The sequence below is a fragment of the Jaculus jaculus genome, chromosome 12 (assembly GCF_020740685.1).
Source record: "Jaculus jaculus isolate mJacJac1 chromosome 12, mJacJac1.mat.Y.cur, whole genome shotgun sequence".
Lineage (NCBI taxonomy): Eukaryota > Metazoa > Chordata > Mammalia > Rodentia > Dipodidae > Jaculus > Jaculus jaculus.
The window spans coordinates 6,407,476-6,425,165 of record NC_059113.1 but is presented as its reverse complement, the minus strand read 5'-3'; the positions used below and the strand labels follow the sequence as shown (position 1 = coordinate 6,425,165).

The following is a 17,690-nucleotide window of genomic DNA, read 5'->3' as shown; positions in this document are numbered from 1 at the left end:
TCCCCAGTACCCAGGTAAAGCCCGATGTACAAAGTGGCACATGCATCTGGAGTTCATTGGTGATGGCTAGAGACCCTAGCGTGCCCATTCTCTCTGTCTCTCCCCTCTCTGTGTTTTTCTCATTGCAAATAAATATTTTTTTTAAATTTTTTTTAAATTAAAACTGGCCAGGCATGGTAGCACATGCCTTTAATCCCAGCACTCAGGAGGTAGAGGTAGGAGGATTGGCCATCCTGAGACTACACAGTGAATTACAGGTCAGCCTGGACTAGAGTGAAACCCTTCCTTAAAAAAAAACAAAACAAAAACAAAATCCTGAGGGCTGGAGAGATAGCTTAGCAGTTAAGGTGCTTGCCTGCAAAGGCTAAGAACTCGTTTTTGAATCTCCAGGTCCCATGTAGCCAGACACACAGTGATGCAAGTATGCAATGTGGCTTATGTACCATAAGGGGTGCATGTATCTGGAGTTCATTCACAGCAGCTGAAAACCCTGGCGCACCCATTCTCTCCTCCTCCCTCTCTCTCTCTCAAAATTAAAGGCAATAAAAAAGAAAAAGATAAAAGAAAAATTGAGCCAGGTGTGGTAGCATATGCCTTTAATCCCAGCACTTGGGATGCAGAGATAGGAGGATCACTGTGAGTTCAGGGCCACCATGAGACTAAATAGTGAATTCCAGGTCAGCCTGGGCTACAATGAGGCCCTAACTCAAAAAAGAAAAGAAAAGAAAAAAAGTCTAAAATCTCCTAAACTTAGTATGATTACCTCACTAAAACAAACTCCTCCAATAGAAACTTATTTAGTTGGACATGGTAACACATGTTTTTTAAACTGGGTATGGGGTACATGCCTTTATTCCCAGCACTTGGGAGGCTAAGGTAGAAGAATCTCCATGATTTTGCCGCTAGCCTGGGCGACAGAGTGAGTTCCAGGTCAGCCTCAAACAAATTATATATAGTGGGGTATCTATACTGCCCTTCAAGCTTGCTTTACAGTAATTAAAATAACTCCATCCATAACAGCTACTTATTACACATCAAGAAGCACTTAGACTAGAATTCTTGGAGTGTGCAAAACACAAAACTAGACTCCTCTTGTTTCTTCTGAATTCATTGAGAGATGAACTCGATCTTTCTCTCCATCTCTAATTTTGGTGATGTTAGCCTGATATTTTCACCATATAAATGTTGAGCAGAGCCCAGATTTCATGAGTCTGTGGTTTGCCTGAACTGCATCTAAAAATCTCAAATGCTGGCACTTAAGAGAATAAACATGCAAACCGTTTGCAGATTTCTTTCGGAGCATTCTAAACTCCAGGAATCCCTTATACATGGGATCCCAAACACATTAAGCAACTTGGAGACTAAATCTAAAGGAATCATTTTGTAGTAGGTTTGGAAAAGCAACGCCAGGTCTGCAAGGAGCCTTGGGGAATCTTAGGGTAGAGCTTCGGCATTCCTTCTGGAAAGGACAAAAGAAAGACTTCCTGTCATTTCCACGGGGTTCAGCATGTGGGACCAATATGGGCAATGCAAAGTTTAAACAGATGTAAATGAGGGGGGAGGATGGTCGGCCCGCGCTTTTACAGGTCTCCCCCCGCGCCAGTCTGAATTTAAGTCCCTCTCCCCGGGGCTCGCCAAGTGGACTTCCCACTGAAGTCGCTGCCTGCCTGAATGGCCTATTGCACCAATATTTGCTTATGGAAATAAAGGGGCGTGACAGCGGCGAGGAGGCGGGGAGTGGAGGAGGGGCTTGGGGGAGCCCTGGCCCCCGAGCCTCGGGCCAGTCACCCTGTCTGATGTGACCATTAACCTTTCGGAAGATGCAGCTGGCCTCCCTCTGAGTTCGGCCGCTGGGATGTGAGGCTGGCCCCGCAGACCCTGCGCAGACGTCTCGCTGACAAGTTGGGCTCGCTTTCAGAGCGATTTGCTCCACTCGCGTGTGGCAGAGAGAAAGAAAAAAAAAAAAAAATGAGATTTCAACTACTTCTTCTCGCATTTCTTATTTTTATGATGAGCCTTCTTTTCATCCACGGACAGAGGCCAGGTAGGACTTTGGTACATTTTCACCAAGCAATTTGTATTTATGCCTGTTTATGTTTTTTGGGAATATGTGGGTACGATTGTGTTTATACTGGTGATGACAGGTATGTTTACAGTTATACTCTTGAGGGAAACATGGACAGTTTCTGAAATACGCTAGCTATCCTGTTGCCTGGTACCATTTAGGTGGTTTTTTTTTTTTAAACTGCATTTTAAGATATTGATATTTTACTGCTGTTTTTTTCTATGAAAATTGATCCCTAAATAGTGTATGCTGCTCCTACAAGTTAAAAGAAATGGAAATGTTGGTCTACTCATGATAGAGGTTAATAGACTATAGATTTTTAGGTTAAGAAAAAAAAAGGCCAGGCACGGTGGCTCACACCTTTAATCCCAGCAGAGGTAGGAGGATCGCTGTGAGTTCGAGGCCACCTTGAGACTACACAGTGAATTTCAGGTCAGAACTGGGGCTAGAACATCGCCCTACCCCGCTCACTGGTTAGAAACATGAACAATCATAACGTGACAAGGCAAAGGTGAGATCATAAGACGACTCCAATAACTGCTATTTCTGGTTATATGCTTTCATATGTCAAGTAAATACAAATTTTATTATTGTTGTGCTTACGAGAGAAAGAAACAGCAAAAGCATGTACAGTCGAGATGCAGCCTATCAATTTACTTGAGGTCTTTTTCAATTGTGTTGTGTTTAACACACAGGAATTTAGTAGACAGAATTGTTCAAATATGCTGTTATTTCAGAGCCAAATACAATTAAGCTCTTACTAAAAAAAAAAAATTAGAAAGATACTCAAGGTTCAAAAGAAAGGTGACAATGTGTCCAAATGCGACACACTCTGCACTTGGTAGCACGCGCGCCTCTCCCGTTAGAGGAGAGCTGGCGCACAAGTGGCTAAAATTCTGCCTTTTAATTCATTAGAAGTTTGATGGTCCTGAGGTTGTATCAAGTGAAAGCCCCCGTTAGTCTACCTTTCACAGAAATAATAATGAAAAAAAAGTTAGCCGTTCCTTTCTGATTGTTGATAGCTATTGCTATTCAACCAAAATACACAGCTTTCTGGTTTCTAGTTTTTCATAACACATAACACTCTGGACACTCTTATTCTTTTTTTTTTGGGGGGGGGGTTCAAGGTAGGGTCTCACTCTGGCTCAGGCTGACCTGGAATTCACTATGTAGTCTCAGGATGGTCTCGAACTCTGGCAATCCTCCTACCTCTGCCTCCCCAGTGCTGGGATTAAAGGTGTGCGCCACCATGCCCGGCCACTCTTCTTGTAACATAAATTACATTTATGAGGAAATCATATAAAAGGGGAGGATGCTATTACTATTGTCTGTTAGGTGAGATGCCTCACATAGATTTTTTTTTTTAAATATTTTACTTATTTATTTATTTGAGTGAGAGATAGAGAGGAAGAGGCAGATAGAAAGAGAGAATGGGCACGCCAGAGCCTCCAGCCCCTGCAAATGAACTCCAGTAGCATGCACTTCTTGTGCATCTGGCTTAACGTGGGTCCTGGAGAGTCGAACCTGGATCCTTAGGCTTTGCGGGCAAACACCTTAACCGCTGAGCTATCTCTCCAGCCCTCGCATGGATATTTTAATAGCATAATACATACGGACAAATAGCAACACAGAACTGTTCTGCTGCAGATGTATTTTTATGTTCTCTAAGATGCACAATGATTACTTTTTTTTAACTGCTCCTAATATTTCTCTTTTCTTCAGTGAATTTGGCCCTGAGAAGAAAACTGCACAGGCATAACTGTTTTCAGAGGAGATGCACACCACTCCATTCCCGAGTGCCCTTCCCCTGAGGTACTTCTCACAGGAAAATGTATCGTTACTCTTGTTACCTAGAGCAAACAATGTTGCCTTCTATTTTGTAACAAGGGATAGTGGCCTACAGGGATGTCAAAGCTTAGGAGGAGAGCACTAACGCATGGACAAGTGAAATAACAGGGCATTGGAGAATGGCTTTTATTTATTTATCTTTTTTTTTTCTTTTCTTTTTTTTTTTTTTTTTTTTTGAGGTACGGTCTCACTCTAGCCCAGGCTGACCTGGAATTCACTATGGAGTCTCAGGGTAGCCTCAAACTCATGGCGATCCTCCTACCTCTGCCTCCCGAGTGCTGGGATTAAAGGCATGTGCCACCACGCCCAGCTGTTTTTGTTTTTTGTTTATTTATTTGAGAGCAACAGCGAGAAAGAGAGAATGGGCACGCCAGGGCCTCCAGCCACTGCAAACAAACTCCAGATGCATGCATCCCCTTGTGCATCTGGCTAACATGGGTCCTGGGGAATCAAGCCTCAAACCCGGGTCCTTAGGCTTCACAGGCAAGCGCTTAGCCACTAAGCCACCTCTCCAGCCCTGTTTTGTTTAGTTTTAAGATAGTGTTTTGCTCTAGCCACCCCTGGCTGGGAATGGTTCTTACAATTAAGGAAGGGAATGGGAAGGGCCGGAAGATGGCTCAGTAGTTAAAGGCACTTACTTGCAAAGCCTACTGGCCTAGGTTCAATCCCCCAGTACCCATTGTAGAGCCTGATGCAAAAAGGTGCTCAACAAGCATGGTGGCTCACATATTTTTATAACCCTAGCACATGGGAGGCAGAAGTAGGAGGATCGCCATGAGTTCAACGCCACCCTGAGACTACATAGTGAATTCCAGGTCAGTCTGGGCTAGAGCAAGAGAGCCTACCTCAAAAAACAAAACAGAAAAAAAAGCAGGGCATGGTGGCGCACGCCTTTAATCCCAGCACTTGGGAGGCAGAGGTAGGAGGATCGCCATGAGTTTGAAGCCACACTGAGATTAAGTAATGAATTCCAGGTCAGCCTGGGCTAGAAAGAAACCCTACCTAAACAACTTTAAAAAAAAAAAAAAAGTGACTCAAGTGTCTGGTGTTCATTTGTAGTGGTAATAGACCCTGGCATGCCAATACAAACACATACACATGCAAATAAGTAAATGAATTTTATTTGAAAAGAAAGGGAATGGGATTACATAAGGAAAATCCTGACAGTTGCTGAATCTGAATGATAGCTAATACAATGTGTGTGTTTGACGGTTTAAATTATTTTAAAAAATCAAAGTTAAGTAGAATTTAATTATAAAAGTATCTCTAAACCGGGCGTGGTGGTGCACGCCTTTAATCCCAGCACGTGGGAGGCAGAGGTAGGAGGATCACCATGAGCTCAAGGCCACCCTGAGACTACATAGCGAATTCCAGGTCAGCCTGGACTAGAGTGACACCCTACCTTGAAAAACAAAAATAAATAAATAAATAAACTTATCTTTAAATATGTGTTTAAAAGAAAGACACTGAAAGCCCCAAATGTTGACCAGAAAGAAGCACATTTAACAACAGTGTATACTGGAAAGCATGGACATAAATGACAGACCAGCCTTGATATTTCCAAGTTTACTACATAAACTCTATTTAATACCAGTGCCAAGATAGCTTCCCAGCCTCATGAACAGAATTCGTCTTGATGGCTATATCATTAAGAATCAATCTCAGCTGGGCATGGTGGTGCACGCCTTTAATCCCAGCACTCAGGAGGCAGAGGTAGGAGGATCACTGTGAGTTCAAGGCCACCCTGAGACTCCATAGTGAATTCCAGGTCAGCCGGGGCTAGAGTGAGACCCTACCTCAGGAAAAAAAAAAAAGAATCAATCTGAGTAGAAGCTCTCTCCATTGTGTTTGTTTTTAAGCTCTCCAAAGTGCCAGTGATTTTACATCAGTTATCTCTGGCAATACTACTAGCATCCATTAGCTTTGAACACTGTCCAAGTTTATTTATTTATTTTATTTATTTGTTTTTCATTGCCCAAGTCTAATTCACTTCACTCTAAACCAGAAATAGTTTGGCATTCCACTGTAATTATTTTAAGCCCCTTAGTCCACTTAAAGTATGTCTTTTGAAAGACAACACTATAGAAATGCCCCCGCAGCTGGTTAACACATAAGGGCATTTGCTAAATTAGCTTATTCAGATGGTCTGAGGACTATCGCTTTTATGGCGCTATTCATGAGGTGCAGAGAACGGTTGCTATACTATTGTTTGATACTTGGTGCTTTTAAAACCCAGCGAAAACCCCGTCGCAGGAAATTAAGGCAAGAGCAGTTCAGTAATAAACATTTATCAGAGGGTGACACAGAAAGCCAAGTTCTCTACCTGTAACAAATGACTGTTTGCTATCAGAATTATGATAAGTATGTTTGAGGGAGGAATCCAGAAAGATTCAGTAGGAAGCTCTGGAGGAAAACAAGCTTTGAGAGGATTTAATATGTTAAATTTCCCTTTGATGTGTGCTTGTGCGCCTCACCTTAGAAGACCAGTGGGATTTGTGTTTGGAGGGCTGAAGGAGCTGCTGATTTCCCAGCACTCCTCTGTAAATAACAAAGACAAAAGAAGGCTTTTCACAATGGCAAGAGAATTCCTATGTATACAGCGGAAGATGCCTTGAAAAACACAAATCTAAGTCAGCCAGCCTTTATCTTTTCTTTCTCCACAAATCACCTACCATAAAAATCATTTAAAATGAGGCCACCCTGAGACTATATAGTGAGTTCCAGGTCAGCCTGGCCTAGAGTGAGACCCTACCTCAACAAACAGGAAAGAAAAAAAAAAAGTTTGGAGCCAGGTGTGGTGGTGCACACCTTTAATCCCAGCAGAGGTAGGAAGATTGCTGTGAGTTCAAGGCCAACCTGATACTACTTAGTGAATTCCAGGTCAGCCTGGGCTAGAGCAAGACCCTACCTCAAAAAACCAAAAAAAAAAAAAAAAATTTAAAGCCAACAGGAAATTTTTTTTCCACTAAGTAGTCTCAGAGTGTCCTCGAACTCATGGCAATCCTCCTAACCCTCCCTACCTCCATACCCAGCTTTATTTTTACTTTTAAAAATCTTTTTATTGGGCTGGAGAGATGGCTTAGCGGTTAAACACTTGCCTATGAAGCCTAAGGACCCCGGTTTGAGGCTCGGTTCCCCAGGACCCACATTAGCCAGATGCACAAGGGGGCGCATGCGTCTGGAGTTCGTTTGCAGTGGCTGGAAGCCCTGGCGCGCCCATTCTCTCTCTCTCTCTATCTGCCTGCCTCCCTCCCTCTCTCTCTCTCTCTCTCTCTCTCTCTCTCTCTCTCTCTCTCTGTCTGTCACTCTTAAATAAATAAAAATGAACAAAAAATTATTAAAAAAATCTTTTTATTATTATTATTTTTTATTTATTGGAGAGAGAAAGGCAGATAGAATAGAGAATGGACACACCAGGGCCTTCAGCCACTGCAAATGAACTTCAGACATATATGCTAACCTGGCTTACATGAGTCCTAGGGAATCGAACCTGGGTCCTTTAGCTTTCCTCTAAGCCATTTCTCCAGTCCCCAACAGGGAGCTTAAATAAAAGTCATATAAGCCAGTTAATAGCAAGAGTCTTTCTTTCTTTCTTTCTTTCTTTCTTTGGTTGTTCGAGGTAGGGTTTCACTCTAGCTCAAGCTGACCTGGAATACTTCACTACGTAATCTCAGGGTGCCTTGAACTCATGGTGATCCTCCTACCTCTGCCTCCTGAGGGCTGGGATTAAAGGCGTGTGCCACCATGCCCTGCTTATAGCAAGAGGCTTTATAAAAGTGGGCTGACGGCTTCATACCCTCCTGTCAGGAGGTGACAGCCTGAGTTTTCTCAGGGTTTGGGCTAGCCCTACATGCAGTTCCTGGAAGAAGGTGTAACTGTCATCTGTTGCGATCTAGTGGTTATTATAAGAGCCAGTGTAAAATAAACAGGATAATTTCTCAAGGTTTTACTCAACCAGACCTGTTTTTTTTTTTAATCTATTTTTGGTTTCTCAAGGTAGGGTACCTCATTCTCTAGCCCAGGCTGGCCCGGAATTCACTATGGAGTCTCAGGGTGGCCTCGAACTCACAGGAATCCTCCTATGTCTGCCTCCTGAGTGCTGGAATTAAAGGCGTGCGCCACCATGCCCGGCTTTCACTGTGGTTTTTAAGACCCCTGCAGTGCAGCTGGTCAATCACCTTAACTATTCCACAGGCACAGGAAACAGAAGTCGGGTGTGTGTGTGTGTGTGTGTGTGTGCATGCAAGTATGTATCTTTACTGTAGCTCCTGTGATACTTATTCTCACAACCTCAGCTTTCTATTCCCATATCAGATGTGTCATCAGAAAGACCTTCCTTGATGGCTTTTTATAAAATGGCAATTTTCACTCCACCTGTGCAATGTTTTTTAAACTGCTTTTGCCTGGCGTGGGGGCGCACGCCTTTAATCCCAGCACTCAGGAGGCAGAGGTAGGAGGATCGCCGGGAGGTCGAGGCCACCCTGAGAGTACATAGTGAATTCCAGGTCAGCCTGAGCTAGAGTGACACCCTACCTTGAAACCCCCCTCCAAAAAAAAAAAAAAAACCCATGCTTTGTATTAGCCAGGTTTTGTGGTGCACACCTCTAATCCCAGGACTTGGGAGGCAGATAGGCTTTTGCTTATTTTTATTTATTTGAGAGTGACAGACAGAGAGAGAAAGAGGCAGAGAGAGAATGGGCACACCAGGGCCCCCAGCCACTGCAAACAAATTCCAGATGCATGTGCCACCTTGTGCATCTGGCTTATGTGGGTCCTGGGGAATCGAACCGGGTTCCTTAGGCTTCACATGGAAGCACTTAACTGCTAAACTATCTCCCCAGCCCATTGGGAGGCAGATAGGAGGATCACTGTGAGTTCAAGGCCACCCTGAGACTATATAGTGGATTCCAGGTCAGCCTAGGCTAGAGCTAGACCCTACCTTGGAAAAACAAAAAAAAAAAAAAAAGAACATACTTTGTATGGATTAATCAATCATGTGTTGGTGCCATCTTTTCTCCTGTCCTTGCCCCCATTCTGCAGAGGGCCCTTCTCAGTGGGGTTGCTGGTACTTCCCATGGGGTTATGGGAGCAGCAGTCAGTTATCAAGGGGGAGGCAATGCCTCTGGGCATGACATCCCAACTTGTAGCTCTTTCCTCCCCCACTTCTGCAAAATGCTCTAAGCTTTGGTGGGTATGTAAAACAAATATTTTTTTTAAAAATTAATATTTAATGTGTCTCTTTCTCTCTTCCCTCTCAAATGTAGAAATCTAGCTGATTTCCTTGATTTCTGCCAGAAAGAAGAGAAGGAGTGAAGGAAAGATTCGCAACCACCCAAAATAACTTCAACGTGGCAACAGAACAATTGCTTAGAAGTTATTGTACAAAGCTGGGCGTGGTGGCGCACGCCTTTAATCCCAGCACTCGGGAGGCAGAGGTAGGAGGATCACCTTGAGTTCAAGGCCACCCTGAGACTACAGAGTGAATTCCAGGTTGGCCTGGGCTAGAGCGAGACCCTACCTCGAAAAACCAAAAAAAGAGAGAAGTTACTGTACAGAAAGGAAGTGTCTGGAAGGACCTGGGATGGTTTCTTGGTCCACAAATGGTCTTCTTCCTGAAGAAGTAACATGCGTGGAGGGCTGACCGCAGCTGGAACACACTTATTTCTCTACAGAACAATAATCTCTCTTGGCTTTCTGCACATTATTTTTTATGAGAATATATTCATTGTACATAGGGATGGGATTCATAAAGCTATTTTCCTACAAGTACATCATGTGCTTTAATTATGATCACCCTCACCCTCACCTTGCTCCCTCCACCGGCCCACTCGGCCCTTTCATTGCCCTGATGTCACTTCTACTTTAATGACATATACACGCCAACAATTTGATTGTACATTATTATTCCTACGTGGCTTGAAAAGCAGTCAGGGTCTTAGGGGACAGCAGAGTGTCTTGCCTTAGCATACAGAAAGTCCTGAGCTCAACCTCCAGCCCGAAGTAAAATAATAAAAGTTCTCACTTCACTTCAAAATCATTTCAGTGGATTCTAAAGAGTAAGTGAGGTTGATAATCAGAGGCTCCGAATCTTCCTGTCGAGTACTAATACTGCAGAATGTGGGTGTGACAGGAACGCTTCCTGCTGCAAATCCAAGTCCAGACACATGCGCCACTTTATGCATCTAGCTTTATGTGGGTACTGGAGGTTCAAACCTGGACCACCAGGCTTTGCAAGCAAGCACCTTAAACTGTTCAGCCATCTCCTCAGCACAAAAACCAGTGATCAGGACTGTGCCCTTAAGAACCCACAAGACGAGCCAGGAGTGGTGGAACATGCCTTTAATCCCAGCACTTGGGAGGCCCAGGTAGGAGGATTGCTGCAAGTTCAAGGCCATCCTGAGACTACATAGTGAGTTCCTGGTCAGCCTGGGCTACAGTGAAACCCTACCTCAAAAGAAAAAAGAGAGATCCTTAGTCTGGAGAGATGGTTCAATGGTTAGGGGCACTTGCTTGCAAAGCCTGAAGGCCCAAGTTCAATTTCTCAGTACCACGTAAAGCCAAATGCTCAAGGTAGGCCTGCATCTGGAGTTCATTTCCCTGTTACTGTGCTTCTGTCTCTATCTGTCTGGAGTTTGCTTACAGTGGCTAGAGGCCCTGGCATTGCCCATTCTCTGTCTCCTCTCTTTCTCTCTCCTTACAAATATATAAATAAAACTAACAGAGAGAGAGAGAGAGAGAAAGGGTGCCAGGCATGGTGGCGCACATCTTTAATCCCAGCACTCAGGAGGCAGAGGTAGGAGGATCGCCATGAGTTGGTGAATTACAGGTTAGTCTGGGCCAGAGTGAGACCCTACCTCAAAAATACCAAAAAAAAAAAAAAAAAAGAAAAAAAACAATGGCTGGAGGGATGACATCAACGGTTAAGGTGCTTGCCTGTGAAGCCTAAGAACTTATGTTGGAATCTCCAGGTCAGCCTGAACTGGAGTAAGACCCTACCTCAAAAAAACAAACAAATAAATAAATAAATAAAAATCCATGAGTTGGGGCTGGGGAGATGGCTCCACGTGTAAACTGCATGCCATGCAAGCATAAGGACTTGAGCTCCGACCCCTGGCACCCGTGTAAAATGCATGCTGACCTGAAAGTGAAAACGCAGCACTAAGGAGGCACATACAGGAGCATGGTCTAGCCAAACTGGAGCAGGAATCTGTCTCAAAACTTAAGCTGAGGCCAGGCAGGACGATCACTGTGAGCTCGAGGCAAGCCTGGGACTACAGAGTGAATTCCAGTCTACAGTGAGACCCTGCTTTGAGCCTTCCCACCAAAAAAAAAAAAAAAAAGTAACCAGGCGTGGTGGCGCACGCCTTTAATTCCAGGGAGGCAGAGGTAGGAGGATTGCTGTGAGTTTGAGGCCACCCTGAGAAATACATAGTGAATTCCAGGTGAGCCTGAGCTAGAGTGAGACCCTACCTCGAAAAAACAAAAAACAAACAAACCAAAAAAAAAAAAAATACAGAGCTAGAAAGATGGCTTAGCAGTTAAGGAGCTTGCCTGCAAAGCCAAAGGGCCAGAACCCACTTAAGCCACATGTCTGGAGTTTGTTTTCAATTACTGGATGCTCTGGTGTGCCCATTCTCTCTCTTTTTTTCTCTATCTGCCTCTTTCCCTTTCTGAAATAAATAAAATTAAACCAATACATCTTATTTATATGGGAGAGAATGGATGCACCAGGACCTCTAGCCGCTGCAAATGAACTCCAGACATATGCACCACTTTGCACCTGGCTTTACATGGGTACTGAGGAATCTAGCCCCAGTCCTTAGCTTTGCAGTCAAACACCTTAACCCCTGAGATATCTCTCCAGTCCTGCACTTTTTAAATTTTATTTTGACTACTGTTTATTATATTTATTCATTTGAGAGAGATAATGGATGGTACAGGGCCTCCAGCCTTGGCAAACAAATTCCAGATGCATGCTCTACCTTGTGCATCTGGTTTACATGTGTCCTGGGGAATCTAACCTGGGTTCTTAGGCTTTGCAGGCAAGCGCCTTAACCACTGAGCCATCTCTCCAGCCCACTTTTTTGTTTCTAGTTTTTTTTCGAGGTAGGGCTCCAGGCTGACCTGGAATTCACTCAGTAGTCCCAGGCTGGTCTCAACCTGAATGCAACCCTCCCACCTCTGTTTCCCCAGTGCATCACCACACCTGGCTTGGTAATAGGATTCTTATAGCCTCTTCTTCAACCTTGAAGACTTTCACCTTCAAATTTCATAATTATCCTTCAAATTCTACCTAAGTCTCTCCTTCACAAGAGACCTGGACAAACTTGAATAGGTGGGAAGGGACAAAATCCTACAAAAGGACAAAAATTCACCTGGGCTTACCCACTGAGATGCACACAACCACCCAGGACCCTCTTTCATTTCAAGGATAACACCCCCTTCACTACCCCACCTAGCCACTTCAGGAGCTGGGCTCCCCGCAGAGCTCTCCTGTCCCTCACCCTGTGAGAGAATGGTGTAAAAGTGTTTTTTGTTGTTGTTAATGTTGCACTCTTATTTATTTTTATTTATTTATTTGACAGAGAAAGAGGGAGAGAGAGAAAGAGAGAATGGGCATGCCACGGCCTCCAGCCACTGCAAATGAACTCCAGATACATGCACCCCCTTGTGCATCGGGCTAACGTGGGTCCTGGGGAATTGAAACTACGTCTTTTGGCTTTGCAGGCAAATGCCTTAACCACTAAGCCATCCTTCCAGCCCTCGTATAAAAAAAATTTTTTTTTGTTTTTGACTCTCTTTCTTTCTCTTATTCCTTTTGTTTTTGTTTTTTAATTTTTTAAAAAATTATTTATTGTTAGCCGGGTGTGGTGGCGCACACCTTTAATCCCAGCACTTGGAAGGAAGAGGTAGGAGGATTACTGTGAGTTCAAGGCCACCCTGAGACTACATAGTGAATTCCAGGTAAGCCTGGGCTAGAGCGAGACCCTACCTCAAAAAATATATATATATTCATTTATTTGACAGAGAAAGAGGGAGAGAGAGAAAATAGGTGAGCCAGGGACTCCAGCCACTGCAAATGAACTCCAGACGTGTGTGCCCCCTTGTGCATCTGGCTTAAGTGAGTCCTGGGGAATAGAACCTGGGTCCTTTCACTTTGCTAAGCCGTCACTCCTGCCCTGTTTTTGTTTTTTCAAGGTAAGGTCTCACTCCAGCCCAGGCTGACTTAGAACTCACTTGTGAAGTCCCAGGTTGGCCCTGACCTCACAGTGATACTACCTCTGCTCTGGAATGCTGGGATTAAAGGCGTGCCCCACCACACCCAGTTTGGTTTTTTTGTTCATTTTGTCTTAAATATTTATTTGTTTAATGTAACTTATATAAGAGAAAGAGGCAGGGAGAGTATGGGCACGCCAGGGCCTCTTGCCACTGGTAATGAACCCCAGATGCACAAAGTGGAGCATTTGTTTGTTTTTAACATTTCATTTAGTTATTAATTAGAAAAGAAGAGATAGAGAAAGAGAATGGGGTGCACTAGGGCCTCCAGCCACTGCAAACCAACTGCAGACGCATGAGTTCACCTTGTGCATCTGGCTTACATGGGTCGTGGGGAATCGAACCTAGGTCCTTAGGCTTCGCAGGCAAATACCTTGACCGCCTAGCTACCTCTCCAACCCTGTTTGTTTTGAGGTAGTGTCTGACTCAGGCCAGGCTAACCTGGAACTCTGTAGTCCCAGTTTGACCTTGAACTCACAGCGATCCTTGTACCTCAGGCTCCCAAGTAGGGGGATCAAAGGCGTGGGCCACCATGCCCCCCGCACAGAGAGAAAATGGGCCCTCCAGCTGCCAACGGACTCCAGCCGCATGCTCCACTTTGAGCAGCATCTCACATGGGTCCTGGGGAGTCGAACTCGTGGTGCAAAACATCTTAATCAGCCTGCGACTTTAAATTAGGTCCTCAGGCCATTCACAGAAACAGAAATGCTGCAGGAAGTATTTGAGAAAACTGCAAAATTTAAATCTTGCCTCTGGCTGAAGTCATTGATCATGCGCAACCCCAATTCCCTCCCACTTCCTGTGGCTCCACCTTCGCCTTGAGTCCCCGGCCCGGTCCAGACGACCGCGCTCTGCCAGGAGAGAAGGTCGGAGAAGGTCGGAGAGGGTCCTGCGTGCCCCCCGCTGCCTCGAGTCCCAGCCGCCGAGCCTGCTGCCAGCCATGACAGGTAAGCTGGGGGCAATGCCAGAGGGCCCGGTGTGACTTGCGTGGGAAGGGCTTCCTGCACGTTCTGCATGAGCCAGTCCTCAGGCCCTCTAACTACAGTGCAGTTACCCTGGGGCTGCTCTTTTTTTATTTTTTTATTTTTTTCTTTATTTGGAAGAGGCAGTTAGAGAGAGATTGGGCGCGCCAGGGCCTCCAGCCACTGCAAACGAACTCCAGACACGTGCACCCCCTTGTGCATCTGGCTAACGTGGGTCCTGGAGAACGGAGCCTCGAACCGGGGTCCTTAGGCTTCACAGGCAAGCGCTTAACCGCTAAGCCATCTCCAGCCCATTTTTTTTTAATTTTTTTTGTTTATTTTTTTTTATTTATTTGAGAGCAACAGAGAGAGAAAGAGGCAAATAGAGAGAGAGAGAGAGAATGGGCGCACCAGGGCCTCCAGCCACTGCAAACGAACTCCAGATGCGTGCGCCCCCTTGTGAATCTGGCTAATGTGGGTTCTGGGGAACCGAGCCTCGAACCAGGGTTCTTAGGCTTCACAGGCAAGCGCTTAACCGCTAAGCCACTGAGCCATCTCTCCAGCCCCCCTGCTCTTTTTTAAAAAAATGTATTTTACTTAAGAGAGGCACGGAGAGAGGAAGTATGCACAGCAAAACACCTGCAGACACAACGCCAGTTCGTGCATCTGCATGACCTGAGTACTGCGGAGTCGAACCCTGGCTGGCAGCCTTTACAAGCAAGCGTCTTGAACCGCTGGACCATCTTCCCAGGCCCTAGGGGGGGTCTCTGGTTGATCTGGATGAATGGGAATTTATGAAGGGACCTGATTATCTTCGAAGAATTGCTGTGGCCGGGCATGGTGGTTCACTCCTGCAATCCCAGACCTTTGGCAGTTGAGGTAGGAGGGTGGCGTTGAATTGGGGCCACCCTGAGCATCGGAGTTGTAGGGGTGAGCGTAGCTGCCTCCCAGGTCTGCTGGAGCTAGTGAGGCCTTGAATGGGGGCTGTGGAGCGTGTGTGGGAAGGACTTGGGAAGGCCACATAGAGCAGTCAAGAGTCTTATACTTTGGCAGGGTTTGGTGGCACACGCCTTTAATCCCAGCACATGGGAGGCAGAGGTAGGAGGATCAAGAAGAGTCTAAGGCCACCCTGAGACTACCGAGTGAATTCCAGGTTAGCCTGGGCCAGAGTGAGACCCTATCTCAAAAAACCAAAACCAGGAAAAGAAAAAAAGAACCTTATAGTTTGGACACATTTGCAGAAAGTAATCGTAATGGAGATAGAGCTCCATAGTCTTCCTCAGCCTCCAGGTGCTTATGACGCGCTGCCTGGGGACTCTGGATGTGGCTCTAGCATTTTGCCTATCCTGCCCGAGGCCAAGGGTTTGATCCCAAGCTTACATAAAACCAGGCTTGCTGGTACACACCTATAACCTCAGAACATGGTGGGGAAGGCTAGGAGAGTCAGAAGTTCAAGGTCATTCTCCCTTACATAGCAAGTTCCTGGCTGTGTTAGTTGAGTTAGTTAGAGCAGCTGTATTAAAAACAAACAAAAGCCAGGCGTGGTGGTGCACACCTTTAATCCCAGCACGTGGGAGGCAGAGGTAAGAGGATCACCATGGCCCGAGGCCATCCTGAAACTACATAATGAATTCCGGGTCAGCTTTGGTGAGACCCTACCTTGAATAAGAAAGAAAAAGGAAAAAAAAAATGCTGGGTGTGGTGGCGCACGCCTCTAATACCAGCGCTAGGGAGGCAGAGGCAGGAGGATCACTGTTAGTTGGAGACCAGCCAGGTCAGCCTGAGCTACAGTGAGAGCCTATCTCGGAGAGAGAAGAAAAAGGAGAAACGCACTGGTGACTGAAGCTGTGTACCCACTGAAGAATTCTCCGCCATTCTCTCAGTCCGACTTATGTATTACTTTTATTTGAATCTAGGGCTTTGTGGCTGCTAGACAAGCATTCTCTCACTATACCCTCCCCAATTTACTTTTTTTTTTTTTTTTTTTAGGTATGATTTCATTCAAGCCCAGGCTGACCTGGAATTCATTATGTAGTCTCAGACTAGCCTTGAACTCACCTCTGCCTCCTGAGATTTTTTTTTCTTAAAGACAAGTCTGACTGAGTTGTTCAGTCAGGCCTCAACCTCTCAAGTAGCTGGGTTTGCAGGCTTGCAACACCAGGTCTGAATGAAACTTTTTCTTTTATTTATTTAGTTATTCATTTATTTAACAGACAAAGAGGCAGATAGTGAGAATGGGTGCCCCGTGGCCTCCAGCCACTGCAAACGAACTCCAGACGCGAGCACCCCCTTGTGCATCTGGCTAATGTGGGTCCTGGGGAATTGAGCCTCGAACCGGGGTCCTTAGGCTTCACAGGCAAGTGCTTAACCGCTAAGCCATCTCTCCAGCCATGCAAGTCAAAGAAATAAAATTGAGGCCGGGCATGATGACACCAGGCTGAGCTAGCAGGAGAGCTGTGGGTTTTTAGGTCAACTCGGGCTATAGAGTGAGTACCAGGTCAGCCTGGGCTAGAGTGAGTTCCTATCTTGAAAAACATTAAAAAATAAAATACACAGCAGATAAGTGAAGCAGGATTTTTAAAGCCAATGTCGTTGTTAGTCCTTACACTGTGAAACAGTGCCACCTATAGCCTGCTGTTGTGATAACATTGTTTTGTCCAGTCCCATGACATTGATTCAAGCCTTGAGTTTGGGAATAATTTGTGAAGATATTCTAGTATCACTATTTGTTTGGGTTTTTTTCTGTTTGTTTTTTTAAAATATTTTTATTTATTAGAGAAAGAGAAAGTATGGACAAGTCAGGAGCTCTTGCTGCTGAAAATAAACTCCAGATGCATGGGTCACTTTTTGCTTCCCATGGGTACTTGGGAATCAAACTGGGCCAGTAGGCTTTGCAAGGAAGCACCTTTCATCATTGAGCCATTTCCTAGCCCTGGCAAAGAGAAAGTTTGTGTAGTAAAAGGGATTAAGCCGGGTGTGGTGGCGCACGCCTTTAATCATGCACTCCGGAGGCAGAGGTAGGAGGATCGCTGTGAGCTCAAGGCCAGCCTGAGACTACATAGTGAATTCCAGGTCAGCCTGGGCTAGAGAACAAGACCCTACTTAAAGAAATCAATCAATATATAAATTAATTAATTATAGGTAAAAGAGCTTAGTAGATTACCAAGACAAAGCCACTTTCATACAACAGAACAGTGTCTATACCAATTGTTTCACTGTTGCTAGGTTATGACAAAGGGGGAAAGACCAGATCTGAAACTGCCCCGTAAGAGAAGGAGTATTCATGTATTCATGGCTATGTGGTTCACAAACTTGGGAGTGAGATTTTGTTTGCAGGAAATTATGTATGGAGGATATCTTTATTTTATTTCAAATATTTTTATTTTCAAGAGATAGAGAGACACCAGGTCCTCCAGCTACTGCAAAGAGACTCGAGATGCATGTGCCACTTTCTGCATCTGGCTTTATGTGGGTACTGGGGAATCGAACCTGGATTGTTATGCTTTGCAGGCAAATGCCTTAGCCACTGATCCATCTCT

The 17,690-nt window shown here is 45.1% G+C and overlaps 1 protein-coding gene across 1 annotated transcript; it reads left to right on the top strand.

Annotated features, from left to right (window-relative positions):
* The first annotated feature begins 1,770 nt into the window (after window positions 1–1,770).
* Apela (apelin receptor early endogenous ligand) lies at window positions 1,771–9,682 on the top strand. Its single transcript, XM_045131643.1, has 3 exons — window positions 1,771–2,044; window positions 3,788–3,877; window positions 9,178–9,682. The coding sequence occupies exons 1-2, from the start codon at window positions 1,969–1,971 to the stop codon at window positions 3,874–3,876; spliced, it is 165 nt and encodes a 54-aa protein (XP_044987578.1). The 5' UTR covers window positions 1,771–1,968; the 3' UTR covers window position 3,877; window positions 9,178–9,682.
* The last annotated feature ends 8,008 nt before the right edge of the window (window positions 9,683–17,690 follow it).

Bases quoted from the DNA above. Each gene is read 5' to 3' on its own strand.
- Apela (XM_045131643.1), top strand. From the start codon at position 1,969: ATGAGATTTCAACTACTTCTTCTCGCATTTCTTATTTTTATGATGAGC. The intron at 2,045-3,787 runs GTAGGACTTTGG...TCTTTTCTTCAG, and splicing joins CATCCACGGACAGAGGCCAG to TGAATTTGGCCCTGAGAAGA.